Source organism: Manacus candei, unplaced genomic scaffold, assembly GCF_025592945.1.
Source record: "Manacus candei isolate 608988 ecotype Guabito, Panama unplaced genomic scaffold, ASM2559294v1 h1tg000014l, whole genome shotgun sequence".
In the NCBI taxonomy this organism is placed as follows: domain Eukaryota; kingdom Metazoa; phylum Chordata; class Aves; order Passeriformes; family Pipridae; genus Manacus; species Manacus candei.
Window position 1 is genome coordinate 1,727,031 of NW_026138062.1, and position 19,609 is coordinate 1,746,639.

Below are 19,609 nucleotides of genomic sequence, written 5' to 3' on the forward strand. Positions count from 1 at the left end.
CACTGCTGTTGCTCTGTCTTTTCCATTAGACTAGGCTGCAGAAAGCTTTCCCTTCACTGGGAGCTGACTTGAGCAGCCAACAGCAGTGAGGATTCCCCTTGCTAAAGGAAATGGCCAGATAAATTACAGCAAGCATGGCTTTCTGTTACATTTTCCAGAAGTCATCTTGGGAGCTGCTGGCTTTAGGAGCAGATAATGGCCAGATAAATTACAGCAAGCATGGCTTTCTGTTACGTTTTCCAGAAGTCATCTTGGGAGCTGCTGGCTTTAGGAGCAGATATGTCTAAGAAAATAGCTCTCTTGGTCCTTCTCTGGATCAGACATTTTAGTGGTCTGGAACTGTAGAAATAAATCTGCTTAAGCTCAGCAGACAAATCTAAGTGAAGCTATTGTGATGCCCAATACTGAGAAAAGAAACTTGTTTTCATTGTTGGAAAGAGAAGACAGACTCAAGAAGGCAAAAGCTATATGAGAAGATAAAATTAATTCTAAACCCAGATCCATTCTCTGCATAAGTTTGTATACCTAGTAGTAAATAACAGTTTCTGACAGGCATTTCAACTTTTATACATCAGCCCTGCAGATTAAGCAAAAACAGAATTTTAACAGGATTACTCAAAACCCCAGCGCAGTATTTGAGAACCTGGAAAGAGTAGGGCTTCAAACTCATTTCGGTAATTTTTAATGAGGATGTTGGCTTTAACTGCTCAATATCTACACAGAATAGAGATGGATGTTTGGTTTATATGCATCTCCCATATTGTCTTCCATTAAAACATGTTACAGGCTAGTAGTCTTATTAGAGATGTGTAAGATTTCCACAAATATTGCTTGAAAGTGTCTGGACACCAGAGTTCAAAACCAGGTCTTATACAGTTCCTCCTAGATTCCTTCTGTAGCCTGTCCCCTTGCACTGCTGACTTTGCCCTGTCCTGGATAAAGGACGGATTGAGTGCTGTGTCAAATCTGGTAGTGAGAGAAGTGTGAGAGGTCTGTGCCCTTAATCCCACTGGTCCTGATGGGAAGAATCCTTGTCTTTCCCGACAGCTTGATAACCCTTCAAATGAGCCACTGTTACAAAGAAAACAAACTGAGTCTGTCACTGTTGGGTTTTCACTGATACTGAACTCTGCCTCTGAAAAAAAACTTGTTAAGTGGCTGCTGGCAAAACTTAATGTTGCTGAAGGTGCCATTAATACCATAAAGCTTCCAGGTGGAAGCTGATCAAATGGGAGGTGGCTCTCAGAGAAACAGCCCATTCCTGTTAGCTCCTCTTTGCAAAATTAGCAACCTGATGTAGAGTGGCTGCTCAGTGGCTGCTCATGTGTTACACCTGCTTTTTCTCTGTGGGTCTGCTCTGGCTTCATATCTGAGTTTGCCTTTCCCATGTCTCTACAGCAATGAAAGGAATTATTTGAGCTTTAAAAAAAAACCCACAAAACTATAAAGTTGTATTACATTTCACGTCTAACAAAAAGTTCTAGTCAGATATTCTGAATCTTCTCCTGTAATTAATTAGAAGGAAGGAAAAAAATACAATCTCTGTCAGCAGGAAGACAGGTGTATAAATGTAATCAAATGTTATGCAAACCATTTGATACATTTTTAAGTGCCAGTGGTTTGAATTGATTTGACAAGCATGTGAAATGCAAATGATCCTGCCCACACATTTTTAGAATAAATTAAAATACACTGAACATCATATTTGTTAGTCTTGTTCTAATAGGAAGCCTATGTGCTCTGAAGTGTATATGTGTGTATTTAAGTGGTCTCCTCGGACGGTGAGATCAAAGGAGAGATAGACAACAGCTTAGCAAAGGCATATAGAGCTTTTGGAAAACTCCATAAAAGAGTTTGGCGAAATAAACACCTGAAGAAAAGCACAAAGATCAGTGTTTACAGAGCCATTGTGCTGTCTACTCTTTTATATGGATCCGAATCATGGGTCATCTACCACCACCATCTGTGACTCTTAGAATGCTTCCATCAACGCTGTCTCCGTACAATCCTAAACATCCACTGGTCAGATTATGTGACCAATACATCTGTTCTAGAACAGGCAGCACTTACGAGTATTGAGGCCATGTTACTGAGAACACAGCTGCACTGGGCAGGACACGTCTCCAGGATGGAGGACCACTGCCTCCCTAAGATCTTGCTTTATCGTGAACTTGCCACCGGCTGCCGCAAGAGAGGAGCCCCAAAGAGGAGATACAAGGACTCCCTGAAACAACATCTCAGCCTTGGCCACATTGATCTTCATCACTCGTCTACTCTGGGCTCCAATCAGGAGGCCTGGAACACACTATGTATAACGCTGCTGGTGCTTTTGAGAACGCACGCAGGATCACTCTCGAGGAGAAAAGACAACGCAGAAAGAATCGTGTCTTGCCGATACCATCCAAGGAGTCCTTCTGCTGTGCCTTTTGCAACTGGACGTGTCTATCTGGCATTGACCTCTTTAGCCACCAGCGTGTTTGTAGCAAATGTGGGTAGAGCCCTTCCCAAATCTTCGTTCGCAAAGCCTAGCCATGATGATGGCTATTTCACCTGCTCTGAGCTGAATCCCAGCTGCTTTCTACCCACTGTTCCATTTTTCTTACTTTGACCCTCTTCTCTTTCAGGACTCAGTTAGATGTGTTGTCATTAAAAGTGAGCTTTACTTTTAAGATTTTTTAATAAAATATTTACCTTGTGTCTTAGATAGAGATTTTCATGTAAAGAAGTAGTCTCTTCAGACTTGGCTCATTGTTCTCCTAGAACTCTTTGAGATCCCAGAGTGCAGGCTGAAAAACTGGCCAGATCCATTTGAGAATAAGAGCCTGAAAGTGTCCCTGCATTGTCCCCATGACTGAAAGCCCACAAATACTTCTAGTAGTTTTCTTTCCTAATGTGAAGAGATTTTTGGAGTGCTGTGAAGCATTTTGCCTTGATTTAATCATTCGGAAGACATTTGAAGCCTGATAACTATTTTGCACGCCTTGAGGAAGCTGTATGATACAGCTGGTAGCACTTCTTGTAAATAGGTGTGTGGACTAGGGGAATAAACGTAAGACATAAACTTCAGCATTTAATTTCCATCTCCACTCCTTCTTGTGGCAGTCCTGTACACATAAAATAAGTAAAATTTTTTTAGCTATCTCACAACTTCCCTCTTTTATGTTGATAAATATATTTTTGATGCACTGTAGAGTTTAAATTTTAAATAACATAAGTACTTAAGGCAGCATCCCAGAGATTGTCACTGTCAATTCAAAGTTAAAATGTTAGTCTCTAAATTTTTTATACCCTACCAAATCTAGTAAACATTATGATTCACAGTCAATTAGTCTCTCCATCTTAAAAGACTAATAATGCTTTTTCTCAAAGGAGATTTAAACTGTTTTTCCTTAATACTTGTACTGCACTTTGAAAGTATTAGTTGTATTTAGATGTGACCTAATATTCTTTTAGTGTCTCTTTTAAGCCCCAACATGTGTAAAAGAGTCAGAGAGGAACATTTCTGAGGCAAGGAAAAGCATCTTTTCCATTGGGTTTCCTGGCTGTTGGAGAGTGAGGGAGAGAGCATCTAGAGTACATACAATGGTAAAATAAGAAGGTATGTGAGGAAGAAGTGTGTCTAGGCAGATGTATTTTTGGTAGTGAGAGAAGTAAGAGAAAATAAATTTTGAAGATGTAAACTTATTCAAAATTGTCTCCTTTTGTCCAAGCTGAATGTTATGCATTTTATTGTGCAAATATTTCAAAGCCTCTGGAAGAACCTCAAAATCATTCAATCCTTACAAGTAGATTTCTTCTCTTGTAACTTCCTACTAGGCACAACTTCTTTAACACCTTTGTGATAATTAACCAATTCTGGACTAAATTTGAATTTTGTCTCTTTTTTAAATTTGTTTTAGGTGTTTAAGTCCCATTACTTCTTTGCTACCTGTTTTGACTGTCATATTTCTATGGATATTTTTGGAAATTGAAATAGCAATTTTCAAACTAGAGACCTTAAACTGTGATTTGTTCCTGAGGTCTCTTAAAATTCTTCAGACGGCTTGTCTATATTGCTTTGTATTTTGAAAAAATAAATCTCTTCATATTTTCCTTTTTATATGTGTACATAAACTTAAAGATCAGCTGGATTGATTTATTATTTCATGCTTTCCAATCCATGAAATCTACCTGTCTGCATTGAGTCTTTGGAAATTTTCATAAAGTGAAATCTATTATTGTTTATTTTGTTTAGAATATGGTTGGTTTTGTTAAACGTTATGAAGATCTTTATTTTTGCCCTACAAAACCTCTATAGACATCATGACATAAAAACTTCTAATTTAACTCAGTGTTTTGAATGCATCTTTCTTGTCTTATATATTTATCTAGGTTGCTTTCACAGTTCTGTTTGATTTAGAAGCTCTCCTGAAGATCTGGTGTTTGGGTTTCACAGGATACATCAGCTCATCTCTTCACAAGTTTGAATTGCTGCTTGTAATTGGAACTACTCTCCATATTTATCCAGACCTCTATCATTCTCAATTTACATATTTTCAGGTATGATCATCTACTTTTACTTTTTACCCTATATATCAATTTAAAACATTAACCCATCAACATTTCACACAAATGTCAATTTTCTCACAGTATTAACTCATTTTGAGAATAACTTTAAGATAACAAATCTCTCTGTTCTTAACTGTGTTCATTGGGTGGATTTACAGAAATAGGATTCTTTCTAACTTTGCTGAGAAATCCTTTCTGTTTTCAGTAACTCCCATTTCTTATCTGAGCTGCACTGTTCAGTAAGTTCTGGATTAGTTTTTCCACTGTCTTTCATTGAACCTTGACCCTGTATACAGCTGTTTACAACATTGCCTTCCTGTAGTGTCCACCACTGTTTTCCTGGCTGGTCTCCCGGAGTTCTCAGTACACTTGCTGTTGCTCCTCCAAATCTTCATCTCTGTGACAGTCACATGCCTAACTAAGAGGCTCTGCTCCAGTTACTGTGGGTCTTCTGAGGTCATTTCTCCAGAATCTTCTTAGAGTTGGGTTTTAAGCTCCTCAGCCATTCCTTATCTAGAGGGAAAGTGTGTTTCTTGAGACTGTTCCTAAATTTTCACTTTGTGGAAGAGTGGGAAAGAGAGACAAAAAAAAGACTTGTTAATTCAGACTTCTGATTCAGCCTGTCAGTCAGCCCAACTAATTCCCATTCATCCTCCCTGAAGTGCCTGGGATTGCTCCAGTTTTGGGAGAAAGCACTGGGATTCATTACAATGTGTTATATTCTATAGTGCTAAAGAAAGGGAATTTTAAGTATATATATAATAAAGGATTCATATCATTATTCAACAATGGATTGGCATGGTGAATAAGTAATAATTAACAAAGGAAAATAATAAATTGTCCAACAGAGTCCTGTCAATCAATTTGATTAGTTATAGTGACACATACTATGAGTACTCCCCAAGTGTGGGTTGAAGTATAATGGTCTTTTCAGATTTCTGCAAATGTCATCCTGTATTTTTTCTGAATGATTCTACAAACCTGCTCAAGAAAGCTTTCAGGTGAAAAAAATCTATTTTGCTTTCATCTGATATTATTTGAAGACTTTTAGATCATTATAGCATTGATTTTGCTTTCCAAATATGTAAAATATGGTTACTCAGTGCAGCATGGTACATCTAACCTGCAAGAAAGGATGATCTGTCAGGACTATGCCATTGCACTACTGTGTCAAAAGCACAGAGAGAACATAGCTGGGAGATCTCAGTTAAAGAAGTTAGCAACTTGGTTAATAGTTGGTCCATATTTATTAGGGAAGAGTCCAATTATGACTGGTGGTTTCTTTCTAAGAATTTTAAGTATAACTTATGAACATTTTGGACTAAATGGGGAACATCATCACTAAGTCATAGGATTGAAAGTGTAATTAAAATGTAGCCAGATGTTGATAATAAAATAATAAGTATTTTCTTTTTAATGGATTTAATTAGTTTTGTGGAGCTGAGGTGGTGTTTGTTTAATTACAACGTGCTAGCTTTTATGACAGAAGATTCCAAGATGTGATTTTTTTTTCCAGAATGTATGAAAGACACATATTTTACAAGCAAAAACACCTGCTACACTGAAAGATTTGAGTTTTATTTTGCAATCCAAAACCCCTAAGAGGCAAAGGATAGGAAGGCTGAATACCTTTGATGTCAACTTGTAAGGGAGGTACACACTGTATTCCTCTGCAATTAAGTTCTGGGCAAGCTAGATAACACATTTTCAAATCAACCAAGGTCAAAAAGTCTTTTTCGCATGAATACATCTTGATGTTAGGCAGATTTCCAGACCTTTAGGTATTCATGATGACAGGTTAAATGTGTTCCTTGTCAGTGAATAAAACAGATTACTGGAAACAGAAGTCTTACTTGACACATTCCAGGATAGCAAGCAGATTTATTGTTTGGCATGTCTAGTCTTCCTTGCATATATTTCAGTTTGCATTATTCATTGGTCTTTACCATTACCTTTTGCCAACACATCATTCACTCTTTACTACACTGGCTACTGTCCACTGTCCCTCTTATCTTTCTTGCATTCACTGTGCATTTATTCAAAACACTTTGGAAAGTCCTCTGTGAAAGACTACAGCAAAGAACTGTTACATGGCAATAATCCATAGGGCACAAAACTAGTGGAGAAATGACAGATTTTGCATATTTCTGCAGAGATCTGTAATGAACCAGCATAAAAGGGAGAGATTTAAACAGAATTTGACCTATACTGTACTGAAGAGATGGTACTGTATTTCTGCTTGGGGAAAATATGGCTGAGTCATTTTCTGAATAACTATCATTCCTTGTAGGAGATGCAGCCATTCTTTGTAACAAAGCTGTGGTTCCTCTTTTGTATTATTCATTTTGATTTGTTCTTTAACATATCTTTATATTTAATCCAAATAGTGCATCTTCCACAGCTCCCAAATTTAATACAATTTGCAATCCAATTACACAAAATGCATAAATGTTCATTAGAGTGTACTTTTGTTAAATTCAATTTGTCACCTAATGAAAATAAATGAATAAACCAAATAGTATCAGTAAGATTAGTGTGTTGCTTAAAGGTCAATAAAGTTCTCCAAAGAAAGGGGAAAAAAGTAAGGCAGATAATTGCATTTATCTAAAACAGAATACTGACTAGCATGAAATCTTCACCTCACTGGGGTCTGTATTGAAACCAGTATTGATGGGAACAGAGCTAACATTTACACCATGAGTAAATCTTGTAAGTAAGAAGACACCATATTTACATATTCATAGTACTTGGAAATCTCCCTCATCTCGCTGTCTGCCTTGGTATCCAGTTTCATGTAATGTAACCACAGTACCTATATGAAAGAAAGGACTTTATCTCACCTTGTGCTAATGTTATGAAAGTCTAGTCTAACCTCTGATCTGGCACTCTTGTTTACCACTGAAGACAGTGGAGACTCATCCCATCTCACACAAGGGATCTCGTATGTTTGGAATAAGTTGCTCTCTTGAGTCGACTTTCTCTCTCTCCCTCCCCTTTTGCAGTAAAGTCTAAATGACAAGCATATTCTGCATACCTTACAAATGGGTAGGAAGATGAGTTTCATGCAAAATCCAAAGGTGTACAGTATTTAGCAAGCTACAAAGTACAGTGATCTCATTCTGTGATCAACTGTCATACTTATTTTCTCTCCAAAAACAGCATAGTAATTGTATTTGACTTGCACATAGTTCAACCAATAACTGCATTGCAATTCCTACCTTTTGATTGCAATATGATTCTTGTGGAAATCCAGATGATACCTTGGAGTAGAGAGTCTTTTTCTCCCGAAGAACTGCAGAATCTCAGTTGCCCCATATGCTGCTGTCTGTTATCTTCAGCAACTACTGTTGTTGCCACTGCCTCTTGTTGATTCTGATATTCATGTCACTGTGCCACCATCAGTGGCACAGTGAATAAACAGCTCTTTCAAGTAGACTCAGCAGTAAATGGGTCAGGAGTTCCACACATGATCAAAGTTTTGCTGCCAGTACTAATACTGCAAGGTATCAAATATGTCAGTGGCACACATTGCTTTTTCCTCTGATACTGAGAAATGCCACCCAAAATTTCCCATGTTATATATAATATGAAATAGCAAAATATGTTCATTACCAAATTTGCTAGGTTACATAGTACACAATACCAAACAATTTTGCCTTTGATCACTGAAATGGAAAGATTTGGCAGCTCTTTATGTGAATATGTAACCTGGTACAACAAACATTATAGAATCATAGAAAAATCTAGTTTGGGAGTGGCCTTTCAAAGTAATCTCATCTAGCTGACTGCTCAAAGCAGAGGTTTCTTCAAAGACTGTTCAGGAGCCTGTCTGCTTAGAATAAGTATGAATTTTTAGAAGTGATGCTAATCAAACCAGAGCAATTTACTAGCACTGCAGTAGATTCTCAGTTGCTAAATCTAGACTGATGTGCTTGGACCCCTGCCTGGATCCATTCTTATATTTGCTAACACACTATAAGCCTCCATTGGTCTCTAATTCCACATTACATTCAGATTTACTATCTGTCATATGTTTTGCCTATGTCTTTGTTCCCATTGTTACCTCAAAACCAACTTTACCCAATTGCATTTCTGCAATGACTCTTAGTGATCTGCGAGTTGTTTACAGCCTTCAGTCTACAGGTCCTTCAGTCCTCCCATGCCTGTACTATCAAGACTTCTGCTGTCATCCCGTGCCTATATGCTTAAATGCTGCTTATGTTCTGTGTCTTATATTTTTAACCTAACACAACTTGTCATCTGTTACAAGTGCTGTCAACCTAATATTTATTGGACTACAGGGCTGCAAGTCCATTTTTGGCCGTGACTATCTGATATTTTGAAAAGTTTTGATTAATGTGATAATCAAATCATTGATACAGTTGTATTTTCTTTTTCCATGCAGGTTCTTAGAGTAGTTCGGCTTATAAAGATTTCTCCTGCTTTGGAGGATTTTGTGTACAAGATATTTGGACCAGGAAAAAAACTTGGGAGTTTGGTAGTATTTACTGCCAGCCTGTTAATCGTAATGTCAGCAATCAGTTTACAGATGTTTTGCTTTGTGGAAGAACTGGATAGATTTACAACCTTTCCACGGGCAAGTATAAAAAGCATTACTCATTAATTACTCAAAATGATTACTCATTACTTGTTATTATTTTCTTATCATTGATATTTTCTTACCATTGATGGTGAACTTGGCAGTGTTGGATTAATGATTGGACTCAATGATCTTAAAGATTCTTTCTATCCTAAATAATTCTGTGATTCTGTCGTGGTTTAACCCAGCCAGTAGCTAAACTTCACACAGCTACTTGTTCAATCCTCCCTCTGACTGGGATGGGGGAGAGAACTGGGAAAAAAATAAAAAAAAGCAAAATTCATGGACTGAGATAAAGAAATTTTAGTACGACAGAAACGGAAGGGAAAACGATAATGATAAAAGCATTAGAATATACAAAATAAGTGGCACACATTACCATTGCTCACTATCCATTGACTGATGCCCAGCTAGTTTCCGATCTGCAGCCACCAGCCAGCTTTCCCCCTAGTTTATATGCTGACCACGATGCCATACAGTATGGGATATCCCTGTGGTCAGTTGGGGTCAGCTGTCCCAGCTGTGTCCCCTCCCAACTCCTCATGCAGCCACAGCCTGCTCACTGGTGGCGTGAGGTGAGAGGCAGAAAAGGCCTTGACTCTGAGCAAGCACTGATTGGCAGTAACTAAAACATTGGAGTGTTATCAACATTATTCTCATCCTAAACCCAAAATACAGCATTGTACCAGCTACTAGGAAGAAAATTACCTCTACCCCAGCCGAAACAAAGTCACATTCTGTCATATATTTTATTACATTAGTGGTCTTCCTTTCCTTCTGAGAACCATGAAGCAGTTTATCTCCATATGTATAGATAAAAGAATTGTATTTTCTGGGTATAACAGTCTTCCTGTAGTCCTTCTGTAGTGAAGACTGTCTTTCTTTGAGTGAGGTGTTCTATTTCTGCTGTCAAGGGAATATAGAGAAATTTTACCTATGCACTGTGATGATGACACAACAGTATATGGCTTAACAGTACTCTAGCATGTTACAGAAAGAAGATTCATGCCCACAAGTGTGAATATTAGCCACAAAATTTATATAAAATATGTCTATACATGATTTTTATCTTCATATTTTTCTTGATTTGTACAGGAATGCTTGTCTTACACAGGGTTATAAAATCAGTCTGCATTGACAAAATAAGTGTTTGCCTTTTGGGTATAAATAATGGATATTTATGAGCATTACGTTAATTCAGAACAGAACACTGAAAATCAGTGGAAATTGGAGCTAATGTATTTATTGAAGCACACTGTTCTGAATGAAAATACTGCCATTTCTTTAATAGTGGATTAGATTGAGTGTACATGGATTGATTCCAGTGACAATTTATTTGTTTCTGTCATTCCAGCTTGGTTATCCAATGTATCTATTTTAGTGAAAGTGCATTGTTTGGAACAATTAAATAACAATGAATAAGGCAGCCTCAAGGGTCATGCATTTAGCAAACAAAATGGCTAAGCAGCAATTTATAATTATCAACCTGAACTTGATGTATGGGAAGCTGGCCATCAAATGTGAGACAAAAAATGCCTACCCACTGGGAATAATGTAACACCATGCTTTCTGTTTTGGAAAATGTGCTTAGAAAAACATCCAGTAGAATTCCATATAATTAATTGTTTAAATGCTGAAGAAAGGAAAAAAAAAAAAAAAAACCCCCAAAAAAAAGCTTAAGCTTTTCTAATGTGTGACCAACTCCCATGTGTAACTTCTGTAAAAAACCTCCAACTTCAGATTTCAAATCACCAAGGAATTTTGTTTTAGAATTATTTTATTATTCATGCAAAATGGCAATGGAAGTCCTCAAAGAGTTATTGTAGTATGATTAAAATAAGACAGATTCACAAACACCTGCACATTTTGACTAGATAAATTGGTATCTGAGTAAAGATCCACTTGCAATGAAAAATTACCAATATATATCGATACATTAATAAAGTTTTGGATTATTTTAAGCATTTTAATCTGTTGCCATTTAAACTTCAATAAGAGCTTCTAGAATATTGAATTTTAACAGATATATGAATATCCTAAATATATGTTTGAAGAGTGAGAAAATATTCTCTCCAGCAAATTATACATTTTTTTTACAAACAGAAAATATCTTTACTTGTTTCCTCTTTTCTTACTTAAGTATTGGAAAATCAGAAGACCTGTTACCAACAATAAAGGAGTGTTCCAGCAATACTGAATTGAAAATTTTTTAATATTTTTCATATGATGGCCAGAAGTAAGAGTCTCTCCTTATTTTTTATTTATTTTTTATTTTTATACATATTCATCTTGTTATGATTGTTTCAGAAGTGTATAATTTACAGTATATGGCTTCTTTTTGCAGTTTTATACTGAAACATCTCTTAATATGTTTAAAGTCAATGAAAATTTTGAACTCAAAATTTGTGATTGATTATGTGAATAGTGGTGTCCCTCCAAAGGAGTGTGACTTCCTAGAAAAGGCTGGGGAGATCTCACATTTTCTGCCCTGAATAAAGACCACTGAATAAGTTTGCAATAAGACAATTAAAATTATTTTCAAAACATGACTGAAGACGTACTATATAAAGTAGAGATGATATGAGATCTGCAATACCAGAATTTGCTAAGATAAATTTTTCGGAGCTTACCCTCAGAGAAGAGCAAACCTAAAAATTCCAGCATTGTTACTGTGGCATTTTTTTCTTTACAAATACAGAGAGGACAAGCATGATAACAAAAATGGTGACATTAGAGGCTAAATTTTGAGTTTGTACAGTAAAGTGTTTTCTACACAGAAACAGACAAAACCTACAATCATTTTGAAACTTTAAGTGCTTTATAAAAAGGCACAGTATGGGTTTTGGAACAAGTAGACCTCCTCCTTTTGCTAATGCCTCTAAATTGCATGTTTTCACATGGTTTCCTGATGACAGTGAATAGGCACAAGCTCAGTGTTACCATGGCTACTAATTTCACCCTTCTTTTGGCCATTACTTCTTTTGGCCCAATGGACTGGCTTTCTATCTAATACCAAGTATAAAAATATAGATGTTTGCTACAATGTTTTTAACCCATCTGCTGTCTCTTATTTTTGCATGTCTTCTTGGGCTGCACATATTGAGCCATGAGAAAGTACAGGGGTGGCTGGGCCCCTGAAGAAGGAATGGGAGGGGAAAACTGTTCAAAGGCACAAGTGTAAGAAGACCACTAAGAGAATTCACTGTATGGAGAACAAAACACATTGTTAGTGTCTCCAACTTCCATGTCCTGGTATCTCTTGGAGCTTGGGGCCATATGCTGACTGCTCTGTATCTCAGGTTACAAAGCTGGGAATGCTGCCTTTCTTTTAAATGGGTCATTACAACATGAAAGCCAGGCCCAACTGATCTCAGCAGCAAAAATCCTCCAGTCTTCACAAAACCAGATCTTTGCTGCTAGCCTTAAGCTTGGAGAACGTTCAAGATATGAAATATTAGCTCAACCTAAGCAACATCCATTTGAAAAGTTAAACAATGCAGTCTTAATTCTCTGATGCAGGTAAAATCTCAGTATGACTGCCGCATTTTTACAGGACAGCTACTCTCCTCTCAGTGCATTACTGCACATTCATGACTGTGTTAGGAGGAAAACATAAGTTTATGGTGGTAGAACAGATTGCAAGAAAGTTATAGCAATGTCCTAAATCCCTTTAACTTAATTTGCAGAAAAAATCCCACTGATTGTAGAACAGCTTCCATGAATACGACCATTAGGATTTGTCCCCTACAAGCTCCAGTTACAAGACAAGTACATTATAACTGTTAAGTAGTAATTTGTGTGGCACCACCCCTGTAATAGCTGGACAAGATATCAGAACTGGTGCTTTGGCTCATATATTCTACCAAACTTTTGCCAATCTTCTACTATAAATAAAAAGGTAGTTTGACTTCCATCATCAAAACAGCTCATTAAGTAATAGGGCATAAATACTCAAAGAAATTGACAGTCTTTTCTATAACACAAATTAATGCAGAAAATCACCATTTGCATAAATCTCTAAGTCTTGTCTTCACAGATGTTGATTCTGTCAGCTAGTTGCATTTCAAATTAATTTTAAAATAAACAGTGGGAAGTCTATCTTTCAGCTAAAAATAACTTGCTCCAAAGGAGATTGCTAGTTACAAGGCGCATACTCATTGTGCACTGCCTTATTTACTTAAAACTAATTTTTTTTCATAAATGGTATAATAAAATACTTAAATTATATTGAAAGGTCATTTTATATAACTATGTGCTTAATGAACAACTGGTTTAAATGGAAGATTAGATTTTTATGATGTTCAAAGAATATCTTCACATTAATCTAGTACTTATATTAATGAGAGGTCACAGTATTGGAGGTATCTTTACACCTTGAAGAATTGAGTAAAATATATATTTTTTTAAAGCATTAAAATATTGGAATTCGCTGTGATTCAGAAGAAAGGATACTGCACTGGTTCAGTTACCCAGTCCCTCAGGTGTTTTTAAAATCAACAGTGGGGTATGTTACTTAATGCAGTGCCCACCTTATATTTCAGCAGGGAGTGCCACACCAGTCAGGTGCCACTGCCACTCCAGAGGTGCTCTGAGTGCAGGGAAATGACAACTGCCTGGTTTAGCTTCACCTCCCCATTACGAGGGGAACCTGAGACTTGAAAGGCAGTGTTGAGCACTGATGGGGTCATTGTCTTCTTCATCCTCAAGCACCACTGGCAGCTGTAAAGGAGGCTGAATTTTCTGCTTCCTTCATGCATGCTCAGCTGGCTACACAAGGCCTCTCCTAGATAAAGATCGCAAATGCTTCCTTCTCTGCATGTTTTCCATGGGGAGAAAATTATTTATTGTAAGAAAATGAATCAGTAATAAGAGTTTGTATTTTGCGCAGTGTAAAGAGTCCGTGTGCACGGCTGTAAGGGGACACTAATTTGAAGGGAGGATCTTGGATTCAGGTTGGCAGGATGCTAGTTAAGGCCATAGTTAAGCAACATAAAGTAGAGGGCACTGTGTAAATTCCAGCCATCATGTTTAGTCTCTCCTAATACATGATATACCAAAAACCTTAGCCACCATAAAGAATTTACAAAAAAAGTAGTTGCGAGCAGTTTTCTCTGCTGCTTCTAGTTCATGATAGCCTTTGTTCTCTGTGGGATCTATATGTTCAAAAGAAAGGTTGGGACTTTACATTTGGTCAAGATGTTGCTGATGTAAAAATTAAAGTCTGATGTAAAAATTAAAGTCTGATGTTTAACTTCTCTCCCAATGTGTGTGATTGCTCACTTGGATGCCTTAAGCTGCTCCATGTACATCTTAGCTTCACTTTTTGTGAGTAATTTGGACTTGTAGGCTTAAGCATCTCTGAAAATTTGATTAGTGTGAGTTAATTCTGAACAGCAACTGTAAAAATAGCTCTCAAACTCCTTGGTCTTAACCTAGCAATGTGTTTATGCTTCTGTCTGCTTCAGAATGCCACAGAACATATCAGCAGTAAAAAACCAAGTTGGACTCTGGCGAGGGGCTTTTTTTTTGTGAGAGTCAGCAGGCAATTTTTTTACAAACCCTTGAGTTTCTAAATGTTTGTGACCCCTCTAACAGAGCAAAAATTCACAATTCTTCCTCTGAACATGATCTAGAGGCAACATGATCCAATTTTTGTACTTTAAAATATGTATTAATTAGACAGAGGAGAAAAAGCTTTATTCCTAGGATCCTTATCAGTGGTCAATGAAAGAATGGACAGACAGTGAGTATCAGTGGCCTTCTGATGCTGTTTAGTTTTTAACTTTCTTTCTGCTTCCAGAAATCCCTCTCTGAGGCAATCCCTGGGCATGGGCCATTCGCTTAAGAGTTGGACTCAATGATCCTTGTGGGTCCCTTCCAAGTCAGAATATTCTGTGATTCTGGGAAATTGTTCTCTCCAGCTGGGCACTCCAAAACTCCTTTTTTGCAGTGATTGCATAACAAGATGCACTGGATTAGATTGTCCCTGCCTTACCCAGCCCTGTTACAGCATGCTTTGTACTTGCAGGCCATCGTTTCAAATTTTAAGCAAAAAGCATACACCCTTGATTTCATGATGCAGAAACAGAATGTAGTGAGTCATGCCACATCCTTCTTATTATTTCAGATAGTTGGAACCAGCACCTTTCATCAAATATTACTGGTGTGTTGCACCCATAGGGACCTTACGTAGACCACAACCAAGTGCTGTATGTATGCACATGGACGGTCTTCTCTAGAGTAAATAAGCCTTCACTGCAGGTGAGAAATCACATTCTGGAGTGGCCTCCCTTAAGGGTGTAGGTGTAACCTTAAGAGTCGTGTTCACATTGGAAGAAACTGCTTAGAGAAGTCATTGTTTTGTTTGGAAGACTGCAAACTTGATAAGGAGTCCAAGCAAAGTTGCCTGTAATTTATAATAGGAATATAAAACTGAAGTCTCCCACCATTATTTTTGCCAGCAGCTTTAAAAATTAATTAGAACTAATTTTGTTGTTTCCTAAGCACATAAGTTTATATACCTACATGTTTTCAGCTTTTCAAGCATGCATTTTGACTTAGGGTAAATTGATGTGAATAGCTCTCTGGGTACTGTTTTCTCCCAGGTTTGACAAGAAGAATGCTGTTCTTTTTGTGCCAGTGCATTAATGTGTTAATCTGCTGTTGCTGGGAGTGTCAGGCACACTGAGCACAGACCTAATATATCTTTATAACATCTTGAATTATGGGAATCCTGTTAGGTGTAAGCTGCATTGTTAATGTCTTCAGTTCCTAACACTTTTTTGTTATGCATAAATTTCAGTAAGATACCAGCTTTGATCCTGTCTGGAAAGAGAGCACTTTTGATGTTAGGCAAAAGCAAAAGAAACTTGTGCAATAGTTTGGCCTCATTGAGACAGTTAAGACTATCAAGATCCACACTTCATTTTGATACTACAGTCCAACTTCTGTTTCCTAGGCAGCCTGCAGTCCTCTGTAGCTATGTAGGATGTCTATGCTCACGTTGAGTTCGATTCTGGTCGATGCTGTAGGCTCCAGTTGGGGTTCCAAAGGTCTAAGGCATCTGGGTTCTAGATTTATCTGCTTTCATATGTTCCTATCACCAAATGAAGTTGTTTGAAACATTTCCATTATTTACTCTGTTTCTGACATGTATGTCTGGTCTGAAGGGATTTGAAAATGTTACAGGAACAGTTCCACAAAGAGTGTTATTTACAAAATGTAGAGGAGCAGGCTGACTGGCTAAATCAAGTGCAAGTACCGAGACCTTGCCTTTTGTTGGTCAGTCTCATCTGTGGGGTGCCTCAAATGCTTCTACTATTAAGATTACATAAAAGTTGGTCACATTTAACTATAACACTTCATTATAAGTATATTCATAAAGAGGTAACATGGGAGAAAAAGCATAATCAAAAAATCACAATACAGTATAGCATTCAAAACAATAATATCTGATGCTCAGGATCTTTCTCTTTCTTTTTTGCAGCCCCGAAGGAAACCAAAAAGCTCTTCATATGGGCTATTGGAGCTAGGACTATGTTACAAATTGCAGTTTACAGTTCAATGGTCAAGCTATTGATTTCTCCTTTAGCTCATGAATAGCGTTTTGCTTGGCTTTAAAAGTTGAAATACATTTGTTAAGGTTTAAAAAGCAAAACAAAACAGGTGTTCTGCTCTGTTAAATTAACTTTAGGAATGTGTCGATATAACCATATTAATATAATTTGTTAATATGTTGGCAATTCTCTTTCCTGCAGGCATTCATGTCAATGTTTCAGATTCTCACACAGGAAGGATGGGTGGATGTCATGGATCAGACACTGAATGCTGTAGGACATATGTGGGCCCCAGTAGTTGCTATTTATTTTATACTGTATCATCTTTTTGCTACTCTGGTAAGTTTTCATTCTTAAATATGCTGTGCTTTTGAATTATTCTCATAGCTCTTGTATTACTTAGAATTCTCAGCTAGTTAAAACTAATTGTGGTGCCCATTTTTAGCATAGAGGGCTTTAGGACTAATTCTTTGATGTGGTAGAATTAATTTACCCTTCAGCCATGTGGCATAAAGTGGTGGGCTTTGTTCTGGTGTGAGGTGTTGTTCTTCATAGATCCAAGCAACACTGCTAGACTAACAGTATAATTGTTATCTGTCCTGTACTTTCACAGCTCTAATGATTGCGGAGTTAAGCAAGTGATTTTATTTATCATGTAGAAATGGTCTCCTCAGCTTTCGTTGCATTCTCTTTGCAACAGTAATTAAAGTAAGAAGTGTAAAACCTCAGGATATAAACTTAACTATTAATCACTACATTCCTGTTGTCTGATGCAAAATCAATGCACGTATATATATGACATAGAATATCAAGCAATAAATGGACAAGAACTAATACAGCAGTTCCTGCACATATACAGAAATGGGGATTATATCTAAAAGCCCCATTTTTCTGTATACATTTAAAATGGGATTTTTACATTCTTTTATAGAGAAAATGGGAAGGAAAACATCTCTTTGGTTATCCTATATCATTACGGGCTCAGTACTGTATTTGGAATACCAGCAGAGAGAAAATACCACAATCAGGGGGACTAACCATTTTATGCTCCCTTAATTCACTCCTACAATTACTCATTTTGTATTCTCCATTCACTGGACGTTTTGATACACTTACTCTTCATTCCATTTTCATTCTTTACTCAATTATCTACTTACATAAGGTATTAAATGTATTTATACAATCTTCATCAGCTTCTATTTACTTCTTTTACTTTACAGTATGTCCTGTTTCACTGCTAAAGACTGAATAATCAGACTGTAATTGTGGGTGCAGCAGACAACTTTGCAGAATTACCTGGACTTATGAAGTTTTTAGTTTCAGTTCTAAGACCTTCCTCAGACCCTGGCAGAGAAAAACTATGTAGGACAGAGTTTTCTGTAGGTAAAAGAAGTTTAAAGAAAGAAAATAACATGGAACTGGTAAGGGAGAATGAAAACAGTTGGGCTGCTACTGAAACCTAAAAGAAGCATTCTAAGAATAAACAGCTATCAGTGAATAACAAGAGTGAAGTTAAATGAAGAAATTACTTTTAACAACTGGAAGAGGGAGGAGGATTAGAATTGAGAAGAGATAATTGCAGGCATTTGGCAAAGCACACTGTAGAGCCTTGGAAAGAAATGAATAGGTTTCACATTAGAAGGCAAAGAAAAGTTGAAGCTCAGAAAAAAATCCCACTCTTGGAACCAAGGACTGTTATTAGTTGAGATGGCAGCAGAGGAAATTAAACAAATAACAAGTTTACATTTAACTTTGTGGTACATCGTCTTTGGTTCTTGTTGGAAAAAAGAAAAAAGGAGCAAGAAAGTCTTGTCTTGATACATATGAGTTCGTGAATCAGCAAGACTGTAAGGGGTGATATCTTTCATGAGTGCCATACTTCTTTTTACTATGGAACAGCACTTCCTTAACTGGTATGCTTTGAGCTGCAGGTGCTGGAGTATCATGGAATGTATAACATATCTGAAGAAGGAAAACACCATACTGTAAAATCCTGACAGAATTATAGCAAAACTGTTCATCATTAATTAGGGATCGAAGCAGTTTGTGTGTGACAACCCACCCTTAAGGGGAAGGAAGCACCTAAGATTCATAAATGCTTGATCATCTAAAGGAACGACAAAAGTCAGAGAGTCCACAAACAGTCAGAAAGTTCCACTTGGCATGGAAATCGGTATATTAGTCCCTGACCTGCTATATAAGCACATGGCAGTGGGTTTTGGATAAAGGGGTAGGATAAAAGGGAAGAGAGAAATTAAAGGGGAAGAGATTAATTAATTAAGAAAGAGAGAAAGGAAAAGAGAAAAAGAAAGAGAAAGAGAGTCTTGTTTCCAGTGTCAATCCCACTGGGGGGACGCCAATCCTGGTTTCAGCATTGATCCAGCTGGTAAGTGTCAATCCAGCTGCATCAGTCTGGCCGATGAGATGTCCATGGTCCTGAAGGGCACTGCCTGGGCTTGGGTGGGTACCATTTTATAGACAGGTTTCTCCACCCCAGAGATGGGTTTCTCGCTTTCTATGCTAGTTAGTTATCATGAGCAGTCTGTTCTTTCAGGCCTTTCTGGAAATGGGTTGTAGGGCTTTGAGGGACTTTGGTGGTCACAATCCCAACCTGTAGTACATGACCACTTCCTGCCACTCTTGAGCTTTCACTGTACTGTGTTGTGCTTATTTCTCACAGAAAGTGCTGCCCTATCTCTACCTGACCCCCCCTTCTCCAGCCAAATCTTGTTCTTTCTCATGCCATATTAATACCAGTAGTCCTTGTTTATTGCCAACAATTCATGTCTGTTATTACTAATAGTCATTGGCTGGATCCACAACCATCCAGTTATCAGCATTTGAGATACACACATTATCCCCTTCTTCTGGGAATCGAGACCTCAAAAGCATCTCACTTTGGACC

At 37.4% G+C, this 19,609-nt stretch overlaps 1 protein-coding gene across 7 annotated transcripts in view; it reads left to right on the top strand.

Annotated features, from left to right (window-relative positions):
• Positions 1-19,609, top strand: part of NALCN (sodium leak channel, non-selective) — a 223,297-nt gene that overhangs the window by 111,994 nt on the left and 91,694 nt on the right. For 6 of the 7 annotated variants that reach the window (XM_051780569.1, XM_051780576.1, XM_051780571.1 and 3 more), the window contains exons 12-14: positions 4,372-4,539; positions 8,954-9,145; positions 16,906-17,043. In XM_051780569.1, coding sequence (XP_051636529.1) covers positions 4,372-4,539; positions 8,954-9,145; positions 16,906-17,043 — 498 coding nt within the window. The remainder of the gene's footprint in view (positions 1-4,371; positions 4,540-8,953; positions 9,146-16,905; positions 17,044-19,609) is intronic. The other variant, XM_051780575.1, reaches the window with a different exon arrangement.